The sequence below is a fragment of the Musa acuminata genome, chromosome BXJ3-11 (genome assembly GCF_036884655.1).
Source record: "Musa acuminata AAA Group cultivar baxijiao chromosome BXJ3-11, Cavendish_Baxijiao_AAA, whole genome shotgun sequence".
NCBI classification, from domain to species: domain Eukaryota; kingdom Viridiplantae; phylum Streptophyta; class Magnoliopsida; order Zingiberales; family Musaceae; genus Musa; species Musa acuminata.
This window is the reverse complement of record NC_088359.1, coordinates 28,262,577-28,279,451: the sequence shown is the minus strand read 5'-3', so window position 1 is coordinate 28,279,451 and position 16,875 is coordinate 28,262,577. Positions and strand designations below refer to the sequence as shown.

General features: G+C 39.8%; 2 protein-coding genes and 1 pseudogene across 2 annotated transcripts; 2 read left to right on the top strand and 1 right to left on the bottom strand.

Moving 5' to 3' along the window:
* The first annotated feature begins 579 nt into the window (after positions 1-579).
* Positions 580-4,224, top strand: LOC103971754 (large ribosomal subunit protein uL18c). The gene is made up of 3 exons (XM_009385864.3): positions 580-912; positions 3,555-3,716; positions 3,914-4,224. The coding sequence occupies exons 1-3, from the start codon at positions 664-666 to the stop codon at positions 4,061-4,063; spliced, it is 561 nt and encodes a 186-aa protein (XP_009384139.1). The 5' UTR covers positions 580-663; the 3' UTR covers positions 4,064-4,224.
* Positions 4,225-8,537: 4,313 nt separating this feature from the next.
* LOC135652495 (probable WRKY transcription factor 14) lies at positions 8,538-10,924 on the bottom strand. Its single transcript, XM_065173459.1, has 3 exons — positions 10,282-10,924; positions 9,488-9,628; positions 8,538-9,138 (listed from the first exon to the last, which is right to left on the bottom strand). Exons 1-3 carry the CDS (start codon positions 10,797-10,799, stop codon positions 8,682-8,684), a joined length of 1,116 nt encoding a protein of 371 aa, XP_065029531.1. The 5' UTR covers positions 10,800-10,924; the 3' UTR covers positions 8,538-8,681.
* A 4,106-nt stretch (positions 10,925-15,030) lies between these two features.
* On the top strand, positions 15,031-16,704 carry LOC103971753 (6-phosphogluconate dehydrogenase, decarboxylating 1-like; annotated as a pseudogene).
* The last annotated feature ends 171 nt before the right edge of the window (positions 16,705-16,875 follow it).

Genomic DNA, 16,875 nt, shown 5'->3' with positions numbered 1-16,875 from the left:
TGGGTTTCGATCGCTTCGTGATATGTTCAAGATCGATGATCGCTGAAATGGATATTATAGCAGTAACCAAAGACGTTAGGGAATTATCTACCGAACTTGGGATCGATTAGTTCCTTCCCAGATCCAACCCCAAAGGGGATCCGTTTCAGGTTCCAATTCCAAAAACATATGGAACGATTGCGAAATTGGATCAAATAAACAGAACACCGGAATCAAAAGTCTTCGACATCGATCACAAACTGATCGATCCATTCGAAGCCGAACATCCAACGAAACAATCATCTCTGTTTGTGACGGAATCGGATATCGATGAATTATCTACGCGAGAGAGAAGAAGAAAAGCAAACCTGAGAAGTTGGTGGTAGAGAGCTTACACAGATCAGAGACTGGAGATCGCAATCCCTTTCCGCTCTCTCATCTTTCATTTTGGGCGAGTATATATAGGTAGACGACGACGAAGCGCGGGAGGGAAAAAAAATTACTCTAAACTGACGGAAAGGAGCCGGAATGCCGTTACCGTTAAATTCCGTTACACTTTGAGGGGCATAAATGGAAGAATCGGGAAGAGGTGGATGGATGAGGAGATAAGGTCGGGTTTCGTCCTCGCGAGTGACATTACAAGAGAGAGCGAGAGCGAGAGAGAGAGAGGGAGAGGAGAGGAGGATGTCTCATTCTTCTTCTTCGCTGGTCGCTTCTGCTCCGTCCACAATGGCAGCTACTGCTCGCGTGTCTCCAGCAATGGTGGGAAGCAGCTCCTTCGTTAGCGGTCAGCGGCTCTGCTTCAAAATGAATATGATGCCCTCCTCGGCCATGGCCTGCCCGACCACAACACGACGGCCTTCTTTCATCGAGGCCAAGGTCGTCACCCGAAGAGAGAACCGTACCTTCCGCCACGAGAGACTTCGGAAGAAGGTAACCCATTCCTCCATCCCTTCCTCTTTCTCTTAATTCTCTCCAGAAGGGATAATGGAACATATTCCTCTTCGTCTCTCACTAAATCAGAAAAGTAAGTGCATTTGTTTCCCCATTGTCTGACGGGCTATGGTTTACACTAAAGACACGAGAGGCGATCATTTGAACACCCGTGCAAGATTAATGCTCGAGAAAAATGTAGACAATAGGGTGTTTGATAAAATGGCTGATAGAGAATTGGCAAACGTTAAAACAGCGACTACTTGCTACTCATTAACAAGCTGGACGGGTGGTTCGATAGCACACTGTGCAGTCCATAAGTTCCATGGTTACTGGGAGTTCATTCTGCTCTGTTCCTATGAGCAGTTGCGTTTGCCTTTGTGTGTGTGTGTGGGTACGGATGCACATGTGCGCTGTATGCACATGTGCGCTGTGTGGATCACTCGATACTATTGACAAACTGTAAGAACAGATACCTACAAGCAATACCGAACAACAAATGTATAGGTCGTTTGGCAGATCATGAAAAAGCAAGATACCATAATAGATGGATACAGCAAACAGAATTCCTTGACATCGTGTTTGAATGTCTAGTTAAAATTGTTGGCAAATGATTTAAACAAGTATATTATGCACTTCTCTTTGGAAAGAAGTTGCATTTTAATGACATACTTCTCCAAGGATTTAAGAAAAAGGTAATAGTTCAAGTTGAAGGCTTAAATCCTATCTTTTTTATGCTCCTTTACGAAGATCAAAAGGCTACATAAAACAATACTTTGAAAGCATATTACTTTACAACAGTAGTTCAAGTTGAAGGCTTAAACCCTTTTTTTTATGCTTCTTTTCAAAGATCAACAGGCTACATAAAACAATACTTTGAAAGAAATATTACTTTAAAACAGTAGTTCAAGTTGAGGGTTCGAACCCTATGCCTTTCTTTTATTGTGTGTGTGATATTATTGCTTAACTATTTTAATGTTCCTTGTCAGCCACTTACTTTTGCCGGAATTAGATATTGTAGACCAAACTTCACCACACTTCGACTGTAATGAAGCATAAACATTTGCTCAGTGTGACGAGTAAATAACGGTACATATATAGCATAATGAATGTGACAATTTTGCCAGCATATCATAAACCCTAGATGCAGGATCTGACTTCATATTTTAGTAATGAACTTATTATAATTCCCAGAGTTTTTACTGGTGAAATTTATAAAAAAGCATAGGGTCTTTGAATAAACAATTTGCATGAACAGAAACCATATCCTTTGACACAAAATTTTTTAAATAACAAATGCCAGAATTGATGCAATATCTTAGCTAATATATACTATTAGCTTATGGCCTTATACATAGGCACAATTCTACTTGCTGAAGATAAATCCTAGTATGCATTTATATACTTTTCCATCTTTATTCTTTTAACTTATCACAGATGTATGCTGTGGTCAAGCATGGTAAAAAGCAAACGTTGCCTCTATATTAGTTAGCTTTGATGTATTTAAAAACTCATCATTTCCTTTCTCAATTGTGAGAGAGGTCGTGTGGTTTATTTTTAATTAACTAATAGTCCATGACACTTGCTTCTGTTTGTTTCCTCTCCTTTGGATTATTAAACATTCGTCTCAGTTGGGCAACAGTTTTTTCAAGTTTTCAATTGGATGGTTGCACAGGTGATATGATAGAAGAGAATTGCCACTCTGCCCCAAGATATGCCACCAACATGCTACCACTCAAAGTTGCATAATGGTCATTTATCATAGTAACATAGATTTGGAGTTCAACAAACATCTCTTTCATACAAATCTGGTTATCTTAGGCTTCAAATCCTATAAACCTTTGGTGCCTCCTACCATTCATCTTTATTGTGAAATATTATTATCACCCAACAAGTTTTGGTGATAAATGATTTTGCACTTACATCTTTTCGTAACTCCTTCCTTCGCTGGCTCTTGGAACTTTAGGATCAACTGTAGTGGCTAATTCACAAAGCAAGACTGCAAGGGCCTGACTTCCCTATTTATTCAGGAAGCCCCATTCATTTGTCATGCTATTGGGCTTCCTATGTCATGTGTACACAGATGTGGCTGATTTATCTGTCACAATTGATGTGGACTCCTATCATGAGACGCATATTTCTTTGAAGCATGCTCTTGTTACATTGCAGCTTCTATAATCACATCTCATCCACATTGTGTCACCAAATTGGGCCTTTAAATTGCATGAGTATTTGAGTTTAAGTTCACAAGGCAACTAACCTCATTTACAGCAAACACGGAGGACTTCATCACTTGCTCTAGGAAGGCTTATATATGCATGTCACTAATTCATGTGACATTATTCATAACTATAAGAAACATAATTATAACTTAAATTATCTTATTACTATACATTGTGCATGTTCTGAAGATTTTTATTTTCTCTGTCACATAATGATGTATTCTTTAGTTGACTTCAAAAGTTTCATGTATTAATAAGCACTTCCTAGGTAGATACTTATTGGATGCTTCTTAAATCTTATCTCTTAGGACGAATTGGCATTGCTTCGTTTTCCTCCTTTCCTGCATTTTTTTCATATTTCACTTCATGAACTTTCCTTGCAAACTTGTACTTTTAATCCAAATCATTTCCTTTTGTCAGGTTACAGGTACCCCAGAGAGACCAAGAATGAGTGTTTTCCGTTCCAACAAACATCTGTATGTCCAAGTGATTGACGATACCAAGATGCATACGCTAGCTTCAGCATCTACAATGCAGAAACCAGTGTCGGAGGAGTTTGATTGTTCTTCTGGTCCAACAGTTGTAAGCATTCGAAATCCCTAAGTTGTTGTCAGTAGTCCTTGATATTTCAAAAATATTTCTCTCTTTTCTTGGTAGTAGCCATTTTGTATTTTGTATATTGTACATTCTTGCTTATAAATATTTCTTTCGTAGATGATAAATATTATGAAATCCATGTCTTTAAGAACTAATTCTTGTCTTTTATACTTTGCTATCAGGATGTGGCAAAAAAAGTGGGTGAAGTCATTGCCAAGTCTTGCTTGGAAAAGGGCATCACAAGGGTCGCCTTTGACCGTGGTGGTTATCCTTACCATGGACGCATAGAAGCTCTTGCTAATGCTGCACGGGAGAACGGTCTTGAGTTCTAAATGCTGGCAAATCATATTAAGAGAACCAAATTTGTTATTGGCAGAATTGGAAGAACAAGCGTGCATGAGCTTAGAGTCCAATCGATCCAACCTTGTGTATTTGTGAAGCTTTTTGTTGGTTTGGTAACTGAATCCATGACCACTGCAAAGTTTGTTGTCCATACGTTTGACCTTGGGATTTCTACTTGCATTGGGTATCGACTTGACGGCGGCATCGAGAGAGGTCTTGCTTGATTAAGGCTTCCATCATCAATCATCTCTATCAACCTCCCGTTGAAGTTTATTTGATGGATGGATTTGGAATGGTAGGATGAATTTTGATACGATGGTCAAGTTGTATTTTTGCGATTGTTCATATCAAGATTTGTCTTTAAATCATAGAGTGGATCTAATTGAATAAGATGATGAGGAGAACAAACACAGCTGAACTTGAGGAATCAAGTATTGGAAGCTTGCCCCACATTGTTAGGGTTTGGAGGGGGGGGCATGGCGTTGATGACGAGAACAGTGACGATGATGGTAATGCAACCTTTTTTGTTTGGTTGCACGTAAAGAAGGCATGCGGAGATTGCAGTACGTCGGGAGAATCCAAATCTACTTTGGTTGGGTAATCGAGTCGTTGAAAAGACGTTTCCTTAGCCAGCTTAGATTTGTTACACTACTTGCGTCCCTTTAGCTGCCACGCCCGTACAGTCAGTACCTCACTGATGAGACACAAAGTGAGGCGTGCTTTGCCGTTAACGTAATTCTTTTCTACTTTTTTGGGACGATTTACCTTTGATTTTTATTTTCTCACATCTTTTTCTTCAGATAATAATCCTTTTTTATAATTTCATAGATATATTTACCTTCGATTTTTATTTTCTCACCTTTTTTTTCAGATAATAATCCTTTTTATAATTTCATATATATATCCTTATTCTTTCACATTGTTACCTTCGTGTCGTAGTTTGGTTATCTTTTCTTTTTCATTTGTTGTCTCCATCATCTGTCTTTGTTTCTGATCCTAACATGAGCTCCTATCGTCTGTTCATTATCTTCGTCATCTCTTTCCACCTCCCTCCCTTCTCTCTCCTTCTCATTTTCTTATCTATCTTCATTCTTTTTTTTATTATCATTTTCTTTTCCTCTTCGGATGACAGGATTTTACTGTGAGATCAAGGGACAGTTGTCACAAAGAAACAATCGGAATAATATTAAAGATGAGACATCTTCCTTTCCTTCTCACCCACTATCTACTCGCATGATCGATAACTTATTGCTATTGATGATGTTGAAGATGACTCCTAGCTTCAGAGGATGGTAAAGACAAAGCAACGACATGAAGAGAAGGAAGAGTGAGAGAAAGAGGAGAGAGGAAGGAACAAGGGGCGAACGATGAAACTCAAGGGATGGAGGTAACAATAGTGATGAAAGGAGAAAAATGAGTGGCACCGCACAAAGATGACGACGGGAATATATAATAATATTTATGAGATGATAAAAAAAGATATTATCTGAAAAAATCAAAATAGAGATACTCATGGGAAACAATAAAAAAGAAAAAAGTTTTTCAGAAATCATCCTTTCTTTTTTTTCTGAAATCATTAGTTCTTTTACTATCAGTTTGACTTAACAATCAGTAGTTTCAAATCGAACATTGCGATGACATCTTAAGCACACGACAAAAGTTGACTTATCGGAAATAATAGCTTTGAGAACCCCTACGATTCTTCTACAAACCATTTACGGCGTCAACTATTTGAAGAGCATTGGACCAAACTACAAGGCCTCGAGTTGGAGCTGTTGACCTCTCTGCCAATCTGAGCTTATGCACGGCGTATCTCCCGCCACCAAAAGTACTACCTTTGAGGATCCTTAAGAGCGAATTGGGTCCATCACACCCTTGTGTTTACCCTTCGTGCTATGAGCTATCACTGGATATTGGATCCATCGGAACCTTTTTGTGTTCACCCCTTTGTGCCATTGTGCCTTAAGATTTGTTATAATCAATAAGATCATCGGTACCTTCTCTAGTTTTATAGAACATCACTAAGCTCTTAGATGCCATCTGTGAAAATATTCATGCGTGATTTCATCTTCCTCTTCTTTATGTATGCTTTTTTTGTCAAAAGACATCGTGCTTTTAGTTTTAATAATATTAAAAATATTCCTCATCAACCTCAATGGTATTTTTTTACCAATTTTGAATCATTATAATGTTTTTGTATGACTCATTTATAGTATTTTTAATACTATTTATAATTTTTTATTGAGGTGCTGATAATATTGTAAAGCTATTAAAAAATAGTATAAGTGATATCATATTATGCCTCCCTAGTTGTCATTGCAATATCATATTATGCCTCCCTAAGTGATATCATGTTAGGAGTCCATTTAAATCATTTACAATATTTTCAAATAAGTTTTATATTATTTTTATTTTAGTGGCTAAAATATTATAACAAATTAATTTTTTATTCCTCTTTGGATGATATTATTTTTGTCCCTCTTATAGTGGTTAAAATAATATTTTTTTTATTATAATTTGGAGTCGTATTATAATGTTTTGACCACCATAGTAATAATATTATAAAGCCTACTTAAAAATACTATAAATGATGGAGGGCATGAGATTTGGTCGAAATCATTGCCACCCAACATCAAGCTCGGGATTGGGTAGCTATCTCCATGTCACACTCATAAATCGCCTCATCAATCGATCGGATCCAAGTGGCAAGAGGCTGCTACCTCACCAACAACCTCGATATCTGATGTGTCCTCCACGTCATATAGTAAGCATCGATCGTTATAATATGTTGATCGACCTCATCTCTCTGATATGTCAGTTATATATACATATATATATATATATATATATATACACATGCATATAGAAAGATTTTGAAAATTGCATATTTCTAGCCGATAGGATTACTTGTGTAAAATAAAGACTCTTAGGAGAACACTCTGATATTGTTTGTTAAGAAAAATATATGCTTTTAAGATGAAGATTGAAAGAACACAAAAAAAAAAAAAAAAATCATATTACTAACATTCAAAAGTTTATGTTTTTGAGTTGCATTGGTGTCCAATCTCTTACATGTTAATCTTAACTGGTTTGACTTATACCTGGATGTCACCAAAGCAAGTATTCTCATACATTTTAATCTAATAACATTGCACCTCAGCAAGTGTCATTTCCCTGCAGGACTTTGGAGACATCAAGATCACAGATATAACAAAACCAGCTGCAAATTTGGAATCACAAATCAAAGCATGATTACATAAGATCACTAGAGTTTCAAACCACATAAAAGTATCATCTGCATCAACTATTGTTTTTGGTGGGGAAAAAGAGTGTAAATCCATTCCCTATGATAAGTACCACTACTCTTTAAGTCAGATTAAAGGCCATGCTTTGTTTTACAGATGGCTTTGTTCTTGGTAATAACAAGCCCTAGGAATTGCTAATTGTCTAATGGATTCCTGTCTATTGGTCTAATGTTCTACAGTTCATTCTGTAAAACCTAAATTTTACTTGCAATGACATATAGCAGACTGAAGCTGGTTAGTGCTACATCATACACTATGTTAGAATGTCTAGCTTGTAAGTTCCAGTTTAGATCAAGCACCAAAGGAACTATGAAGATTCAGCAAGTAAAAAGAGGTCAGTAGGCACTGGAATATAATTCCCTAGTGCTTCTGGAACTGGATAAATGAGTTTCTCTTACCCAAGAATGTGGATAATGAAATCACTAGGATTTCCAATTCACTCACAAGCTTCTTTTGCCTGTGTAACCATACACTAAAACTCTGTGAATGCAATCTCAAACTTACATCGATGTGATTGAGCATCATTACATTCCAACAACTCGATCTTGATCTTTATCAAACATGCACACAGTAACAATGTGGATGTAATCTCACACTCACAGACTCTCTCTCTCTCTCTCTCTCTCTCTCTCTCTCTCTCTTACACACACACACACACTGTCATACACACACAAAGGAAAAAACAGAAAAGAAAAGCACATTGAGGCTTTGAACTATGGTTTGGAAACATCTTCAGGAACAATCTGAATGCCTTCTTGACCTTGGAAGTAATATGACTTCAGCATTGAGAAGTTGCAAGCTATGTACAGGTGAAGAAAGAAAGCTAAGGAGCAAAAGAGAGAATGAATGATACTGACTTGCTCCTTCCAAGACCTAATGCCTGCTCATCATTCTCCAAATGACAATTGTATGTATGTTTGAGCTCCTCCTACTCATCTTTGTTGCTTCCTTTGTCCATGAATCTTACTAAAACTCTGACCACACTGCCAAGCACTCCTTCTTCGCCACATTGAAACAAGGAGGAAACAGTAGCAAAAGAAAAGCTCAGCCTACACCTCTTAACTGCCCTGCAAAGGCTTTTGCAGTCATTGTACGTACTGTCCTCCATTATTCCAAATGCCGTGGATCTTCCAGGCCCTTCTCCCAACTCATCCACAGACAACATATCACGAGCACACCCTTCGCTCCTCCCCCACCCCCATCTTGATTCAAACTTCGACATGTAACCTAAAAGCACGATCTCTAGCTTGCCTACTAGCTAATGTATATGTTGTGCCAATGTATCATCGATCTTCCTGCATGCCTAATAGAACATGTTGAATGGATCCAAGGCCTTGTCTCCATTCTCCTCTGGCTTTGTTTCGGTAAGCTCCTTTGAGAAGATGAGATTCACTGTGTCGGCCTCCAACACCGACATATCTGTGAAGAAGTTGTCGGGGTGGTATTGTTCCGAGATGAGGGGCTCGCGGCTTCTATAGAATGCTTGATCATTGGCCTTGTCGACTACCTCTTTAACCTCTTGTTTCACTGAAGCAGCACTGCATCTTGTTGTTTCCTTAGGCTCTTCCTTTAGATTGCGAGTAGAGCAGTTCTTTGATGTCTGAGATCTTGCGAAGCCAGCAAGCGCATTACGCTGCGTAGGCCATGGGTGGTTGTGTTCATATGTGTATGTGATTACCAACATGTCGGGATCGGTTCGGCTACGCTCTACCTGTTTCCTCGCCGAGCATCCTTTGGAACTGCTACATCTGTAATAGCCCCTGAGGTGATAGAATCTAATCAGCAGCTAAAAAGATCAACCCGAGTTAAATCACCTCTACATGAAGTAGATCAAATTGAGAAGGCAAATTAGCTGACATATGCTGTGCTTGATGCATGGTTGTACAACGACAAGGGTATGAGTTTTTGGAGCTTCAAGACACTGAGCTTTATTTGATCTGATACCTTTTATTTAGGGAGGCACATAGGCTTCTATTATGTGATGAACACTTAATCTGTTTTCATGCCTTGTTAATTCCTTTGGATCATCTTTAACCAAGCAAGACCATATGGAATGATTCCTTGCAGAGGAGGAATTCATCTAGCGAAATCGATCACAAGAGAACTTACCTAGGATGAGGAGATCCCTTGATTGGTTTTTGGCCATACTTTCTCCAAGCCCATAGATCACAAGGCACAGCCTCTCCACCAGGCCTACCACATGCTGCTGCAGGAGCTGGAATACATACTACCTTCTTCGCTTCGTTCTTCCTGGATACAGAAGAAGTCTGTTCATTCTAATGGCAACAATTCCATATCATACCGGGAAAAGATTACAAGCAAGAAAGACCATAAATTTTGTTTGGTTTGCTTAATTATATTCCGCTCTTGAAGTCACCCTTTTGGTTGTTTTTGGCGACATATATAATAAATAATATAGGAAGAGATTGAAACCTACTTTTAGCTATCGATTCAAAAAGGATTAGACGCAAATTTGGTGATCGGCAATCATAAATCTTGAGGTAGTATGAGTTCTTTCCAGATTGTAAGGTTCTGCACCCATCTATATGTCTTGTACCAGAAAAGAGACAACCAAACTCCACCTTGATGACCTAAAATATTATGGGTTCTGTCAAGTCCTATTTCAGCATATTTTTAGATGAACATGTTCAGCATTGGCTAACAAGAAAAGGCAATCAACATCACATGATTTCTAGACCATGTTTGAATCTTCTGAAAGCAGATTTTACTAGGATTAAGCACAACAAAATCTTTTAGGCACTTGAGTTCAGAAAAAGGCATTGAAGATGATTGCCTGATGAAGGCTGGTTTTCCTCAGAAACAAGAAGAACATAGCCTAACTTTCTATCTGGTTGACCAATAAAGCTTTCCAAGTAAAAGAAAGTGGTCTACAGTCGTCGAACCTCCGTTTGACACCTTGCTCGAGCGACGATGAGATCTGTTGTCCTCCACCACCATCGTCTCCCAAGCATCCTACTGCACCACTACTTACCTTCATCATCTCCCCAGCCATTACCGGAGAGAGAGGAGAAGACTTGTCTCCTTCTGGCGAGGTGATATCAAAAGGCTTCTTAATCCCCCCACCCATTAGCAACTTCTGAGATATGAATCCACCACCATCACCGCAGTCCCTCTCCTTCATGACCATCTTGACCTGCCCTGCCATTGTTTCTCTGCTCTTGAAGAACTCGATGCCGGATAATTCGTCGATGAGGGGGTCGCAAAGTTTCATGAAAGGATCGCCCAAGTCGCTACTCGAGTCCTTGATCGATGCGGGTGGGAAGACCACGGGCTCTGAAGGGAGCTGCCAGTCGCTGGCCGGGAAGGCAGTACTCGAAGCTCCGACCCACCCACCGGCGCGGACTACGTCGGCAAGCTCTCCTTGGTCATTCTCCATCCTTTGCCAGATATAGTCACGCATGTCTCCAGCAACCCAACCCTACAAAGTGCTTCTTTAATCCAAAGCAGCAGCCTCACTCACAGACCGCCAAACCCTACTTATCCTCCTCTCAAAGCAAGGGTGAAACAAGGAAGATTAATACTGCAAAGACAGTACTGTTTCTAAGAGGACAAATGAGTGCGTTTGAGACAGATATATATATAGAGAAGGAAGTGAAGGCAGGAAGATTAATACCTTGCTTGCTTGCAAAGACAGCACAGCTGCTAAGAGGACAAATGAGTGGGTTTGAGATAGATATATATATAGAGAGAAGAAGTGAAGGCAGGAAGATTAATATCTTGCTTGCTTGCAAAGACGACACTGTTTCTAAGAGGACAAATGAGTGCGTTTGAGATAGATATATAGAGAGAGAAAAAGTGAAGGCAGTACATTCGATACAATGGAGACGCTGACTTTTTAATGGAAGACATATCTTCATATGCAACTAAGGGATCAAGAAGAGGAGGAGGAGGAGGAGACGAAGAAGAAGAAGAAGAAGAATGGAGACACATCTGTCAGTGTGGGGGTGGGGTGGCTGTGCATGAGAGAGACAGAGATAGGGGCGTAGGGTCGGATCCATAAATCCACTGGGACCTGTTTCTTCATCGTGAAGTGGAGGTTTTAGGCGCTTAGCCACTCGTCCTATCTCCTGATGACATGTTTCGAGGAACGAATTCTCTCTCCCTTTCGTTGGGTTAACATGGCATGGAGGGACAGCTTGTGCAAAGTGGACTGTTGGATGTGTGATGGGACGAGAGGGAAAAGGGCGGCAGTAGCCGCGTTTCTCGGCTTTGACATCCTTTGCGAGTGTTGCAGTGACAGTGTGTGGATGAGAAAAGAGATGGACGCCATGATGGCTCAAGTAGTACTACTCCTCCTGTCTCGTTTTGCATGGAGATCCTGTTTGCTGTGTATTTTGCTTGCTCACTCATGTGATCCATCTCCTTCGAGGTTTCTGATTCCTCTTCAGAAGAACCAAAAACACCCCCAATATTGCTGAGATAACTGAAGTATAAAAGCTGTTCAATGATTATTATCTCGAAGAGATTCTTCATGAAGAAAAGAATGGGAATTACATAGATATCAATCTTCCTGTTGATCGTCCTGTTGTGAAACAGCTTACATGTACCATCACAACTATATGTTCACTGTGATATCCCAATAAAGAATGTTTAGTCAAAGACATTATTTTGTTTCTACAGTAGAGAAGCCATCATGAGTTTATTGCTCGGCCAAGTCTTCAAAAGCTACAGGAGAAGGACATCTTTGAGACCATATATGCCTCCCTCAAACAAACCCTAAACCTTTCTCTTGCATTCTTCTTCTTCTTCTTCTTCTTCTTCTTCTTCTGATTGAAAGCAGGGAGCATTGCAAGATTGAAGAACTACCAGATAACATCAGGACTGACACTACGAGCTGTGCATTCATTAGTGCAGCACTGTTCAAGAATGTTCATTCATTCGTAGACGACGAGTTTGTGGGCACAGCCAATCTCACACCCCCATCAAGTTCTATCTGCAAGTTCGATCTCGCGTGAGGCAGGATGCATCATTGCCTGCATGGAGATCTCTTCCTCCGGTCACATGCTGAAGGTGTGGTGGAGTGGCTCCAGTTCAACAGTAGTACTGCAAACTGGCTGGTCCAATGCAACATAAAAACTTGCTTTGTCCTCCTCGTGTAGTGTGGGGCTTCTTCAGATCGACTGGTCCACGGCACCGGTGGCCACACAGCCCACAAGATCGAGTGCCTAGTGATCTTGACGAGACTGGGCTGAAAGCAGGAGAAAGGAACCGACACCCTCCTTTTTATCTTTTCCGTTCCTCCTCGCAGGCTTCTTTCTAGGTTCCATTAATGCACGCAACCGAGGAGGAGGTGGAGAGACAGCATCCATGCACTGGCCGTCTCCTCTCCATCCAAAGCCACAGTGCAGCAGGAGAGGCCATATGTATATATATATCATCGTCATCATCATTCATCTATAAATCAATGAAAAGAGGTGAGGGATGCACAGACAGAGACGGTGTCACGTGACAGCCCATCTCCATTCGATTAATGGGCCGTTGTAAGCCCAGTATATATGAGCACACGTCGACACGTAACGAATGGGCCGTTCACTTACGGCCCAATCAAATCCGAAGACGACACCGCCCGAATCAATTCGTAGCTCCAATCCACCGAACACGCGATTTGGAACTGAGAAGAGATGTGATTGGACGAGGCACGTAGGACCCACACAGCATCCCATGAAAGAAATCGAGAAGCCACGTACCGGCGGTGACCCGACCTGCGGCACCTTCTCATTAATTGGATCTATTAATCTGAATCCAGGAATTGGTGTTCGCATGGAGACAAAAGACCGGTGAAGGAGAAGGAGAGGAGTTGGGTTTTGCTTTGTCTATATAGTCGATCGCCTTCTACCAAAGTAGAAGAGAAGAAATGCAAAGGGTCTTCTCACCAAAAATAAACGAGCCTTGCCTGTGGAGTGAAACATCTCATCCAGGTTTGCGCTCCTGATTTCGCTTTTATGGTCTCTGCATTGTCGATGGTTGTCATAGGACAAGTTTATACGCATACATCATCTTTTTCTTTGGTGTAGTTGGAGGAAAGATCCCATTTTTGTTTGTGATGCTAGAGTTGTCGTTCAAGATATGATTTTGTGGATGATAAAGTTGTGATTTTGCAGCGCCTGTGGGCTTGTAACAGTTCAAATTCATGCTGCTGTTCTCGGAAACCAACGTGGTCATGTTCTGGGGAAACTAGAACATATGATAAAGTTGTTATTATTTTTCTTTTTTGGTGAATTTAAGACAAACAATAAAAATTGTGCTGTTCTAGGAGATAGAGATGTGGCTTTATCTTTGTAACTTCAGATTTTGTTTGGGTGTGTTTAGGGGTTCTTCTGTTAGTACTTAGAGATTTATCTATATCTGTTTGGATTGGTCTGCTGACCAATGATGGGCTCTAATCCAGATCAGTTCCAGGTTGATTGAGAAAAACAAAGCTGATTAAGCATGTAGATTGTCTGCATATGATTACGGATGGTAAACATTCTGATTAACGGAGCCTGGATTCTTTATTTTTATTTTTTCCAAGTCAAACATAAATTATCCTAATTGATCCTCAAAATAAATAAATTGATCTAATTGCACTTCACGCTCCGAATGATTGATGGTTCACTCAATACAATATTCCTTGGGCGAAACAGAGGATATCTCGATCGAGGGAGAGAACAAGTAAATTCCATATGACCCAATATGTCTGACAAGTCGCACTATATCAGATCGAGTTTTTGTTACCTGAAAATTTCAGGTTTAGTTTTTTTACATGCCATGATGCCTGAAAATAAAGTTGGGATCATTTCCAAATTTGGTAGTTCTGCAATGTGTCTGAATGTAATTTGGCTTCAACCCCACAAAATCCAGTAATCTGACAACCTAAAACCTAGACAAAGAGTTAAAATCTTAACCACCTCGCACAGCATGACATGCAGTGGCAGTGGTGGATGGTGATAAGGTAGGATTCTACTTTGTCATCCTCTCCCTTCTCCTGTTGTTTCAACCGTAGGAGATAGCCACTATGTGTCACCGTGTTTTCTTCTGTGTTCTTTCCTTATTGGCTAATATGATGATCTAACTTTTATATTAAGTAGTATGAAAAATTCATGTTACTGCTTGTGTGACTTTATATGATCATTCACATTGAAGAAATTCATCTCGCTATTCAGTTCATCTCAAATTTTCTCATTTTGACTTTTGTATAGAAGTCAGAATCTTAAATTGCAATACGTTTGAGGTTTCTTTTCAAAATGATTGTGATATTGCATATATTTATTCTTGGGTACTATTAGGTAGAAGCTCCTCACTTGTATTTTGGTAGTGTGGAGGTTGCCTATTTATGTTAAGTTGCTAAAGAATTCCCTTGTAGTCAGAAAGATAATTTAAACCACTATTCACCTGAAGTTCTGGCTCCATTTTGGCTATGATGCTTGGTTTGGATTAGCTAATATAAATGCTTCTGTAAAATGATAGTTAAGATTATATTTTTATATATATATATATATATATATATATATATATATATGCTTATGTAAACATTCTAGTAAATGATGCTACTCTTTTATAGTGCATAATTCTTAAATTCATATTAGGTTTAGGTCTGTCTCTGTTCTTATTTAATTCAATTCTGATATTCCAACATCTCTACCAGGTGAAAGATGGCTCCCACAAGAATCGGCCTTGCTGGTCTTGCTGTCATGGGGGCAAAACCTAGCCTTGAACATAGCTGAGAAAGACTTACCTATTTCTATGTACAACTGGACAACCTCAAAGGTTGATGAGACCATTGAACGTGCTAAACTTGAAAGAAACTTCCAGTTTATGGTTTTCATGATCCTGCATCATTTGTCAACTCAATTCAGAAGCCCCATGTCATCATCATGCTTGTGAAAGCTGGTTCACCAGTTGACCAAACAATAGCTACACTCAGCTTACATGGAGAAGGGTGACTGTATAATAGATGGGGGCAATGAGTGGCATGAAAACACAGAGAAGCATTAAAAGGCCATGGCAGAACTCGGTCTTCTTTATCTTGGGATGGGAGTCTCTGGTGGAAAGGTGGAAAAGAGGGTGCCAGGAATGGACCTTCTTTGATGCCTGGAGGATCATACAAAGTGTACAAGTATATCGAAGACATCCTTCTCAAAGTGGCTGCCCAGGTTCAGGCAATTTTATAAAGATGGTTCACAATGGGATTGTGTACAGGGACATGTAGCTAATTGCTGAAGCTTATGATGTATTGAAATCTGTTGGTAAGCTATCTAATGATAAGTTGCGACAAGTTTTCTTTGAATGGAACAAAGGAAAACTTCTTAGCTTCTTAATTGAGATTACTGCAGATACTTTTGGAATAAAAGATGATAAATATGAGGGGTATCTAGTGGACAAGGTCTTAGACAAGACCGGGATGAAAGGTTCTGGCAAATGGACCGTCCAACAGGCAGCTGAATCATCAATGGCTGTCCAATTGCAGCATCTTTGGATTCCAGGTTTCTCAGTGGACTTAAAGAAGGAGTTCAGGCTGCCAGAGTATTTCAATCTGGTGGTTACAGTGATATATTGGGCGATCAACGCATTGACGAAGCAAAGTTGATTGAAGATGTGAGGCAAGCTCTTTATGCCTCAAAGATTTGCAGCTATGCACAAGGCATGAACCTGATAAGAACAAAGAGCATTGAAATTAGATGGGAACTTAAGTTGGGTGAGCTTTCAAAGATACAGAAGGGAGGCTGAATTATCTGTGCAATTTTCATGGATCGCATTAAGAAGGCTTACGATGGAAACCCAGAGCTAGCAAAGCTCTTGATTGACCCAGAGTTTACAAAGGAGATATTGGACTGACAGGCTGCCTGGCGCCGAGTTAGCTGCCTTGCTATCAACTCTGGTATAGGCACTCTGGGTATGTCTTCCAGTCTGGCTTATTTCAATACCTACAGGAGGGAGAGGGTTCCTGCCAATTTAGTCCAAGCTCAGAGGGATTGCTTTGGGGCACATACGTACAAGAGGGTCGACATGCCTCGATCCTTCCACACCGAGTGGTTCAAGATCGCATGTGGTCCAAGATTTGAAATGACAAGCAAACTTACTACAAAGTTCTTGGGAAAAAATAGTGCTACATTTGCAACTCGGAAACAATAAATCCTTTTTACTTCTCATCAAAATAATGTCGGATACTGGACCAAAGACCAGTTAAGATGTCGGATGTCTTGTATTGTGTTCTTTTCGCATTTAATTTGGAGACAAATTGTGTTTTTGAGCTAGGTTTTACGTTTTTTTTAGCTAGGTTTTGTTTTTGTTCTCTCATGGGTAGTAGATGAACTTTTTGCTGTTTCTTTCCAAAGCCTGATTTCTCTACTCAGTTTTAATTGGAAAATGACCTTTGTGGAATATGACTTGCAAGGTTGCTTGTTAGAGATTACCAGAATTCCCCACGGACGGCAGAAAGAAGTAAAATATGAACTTGTTTCCTAGTTAATATAGTTAAGGATTTCGATGACATAATT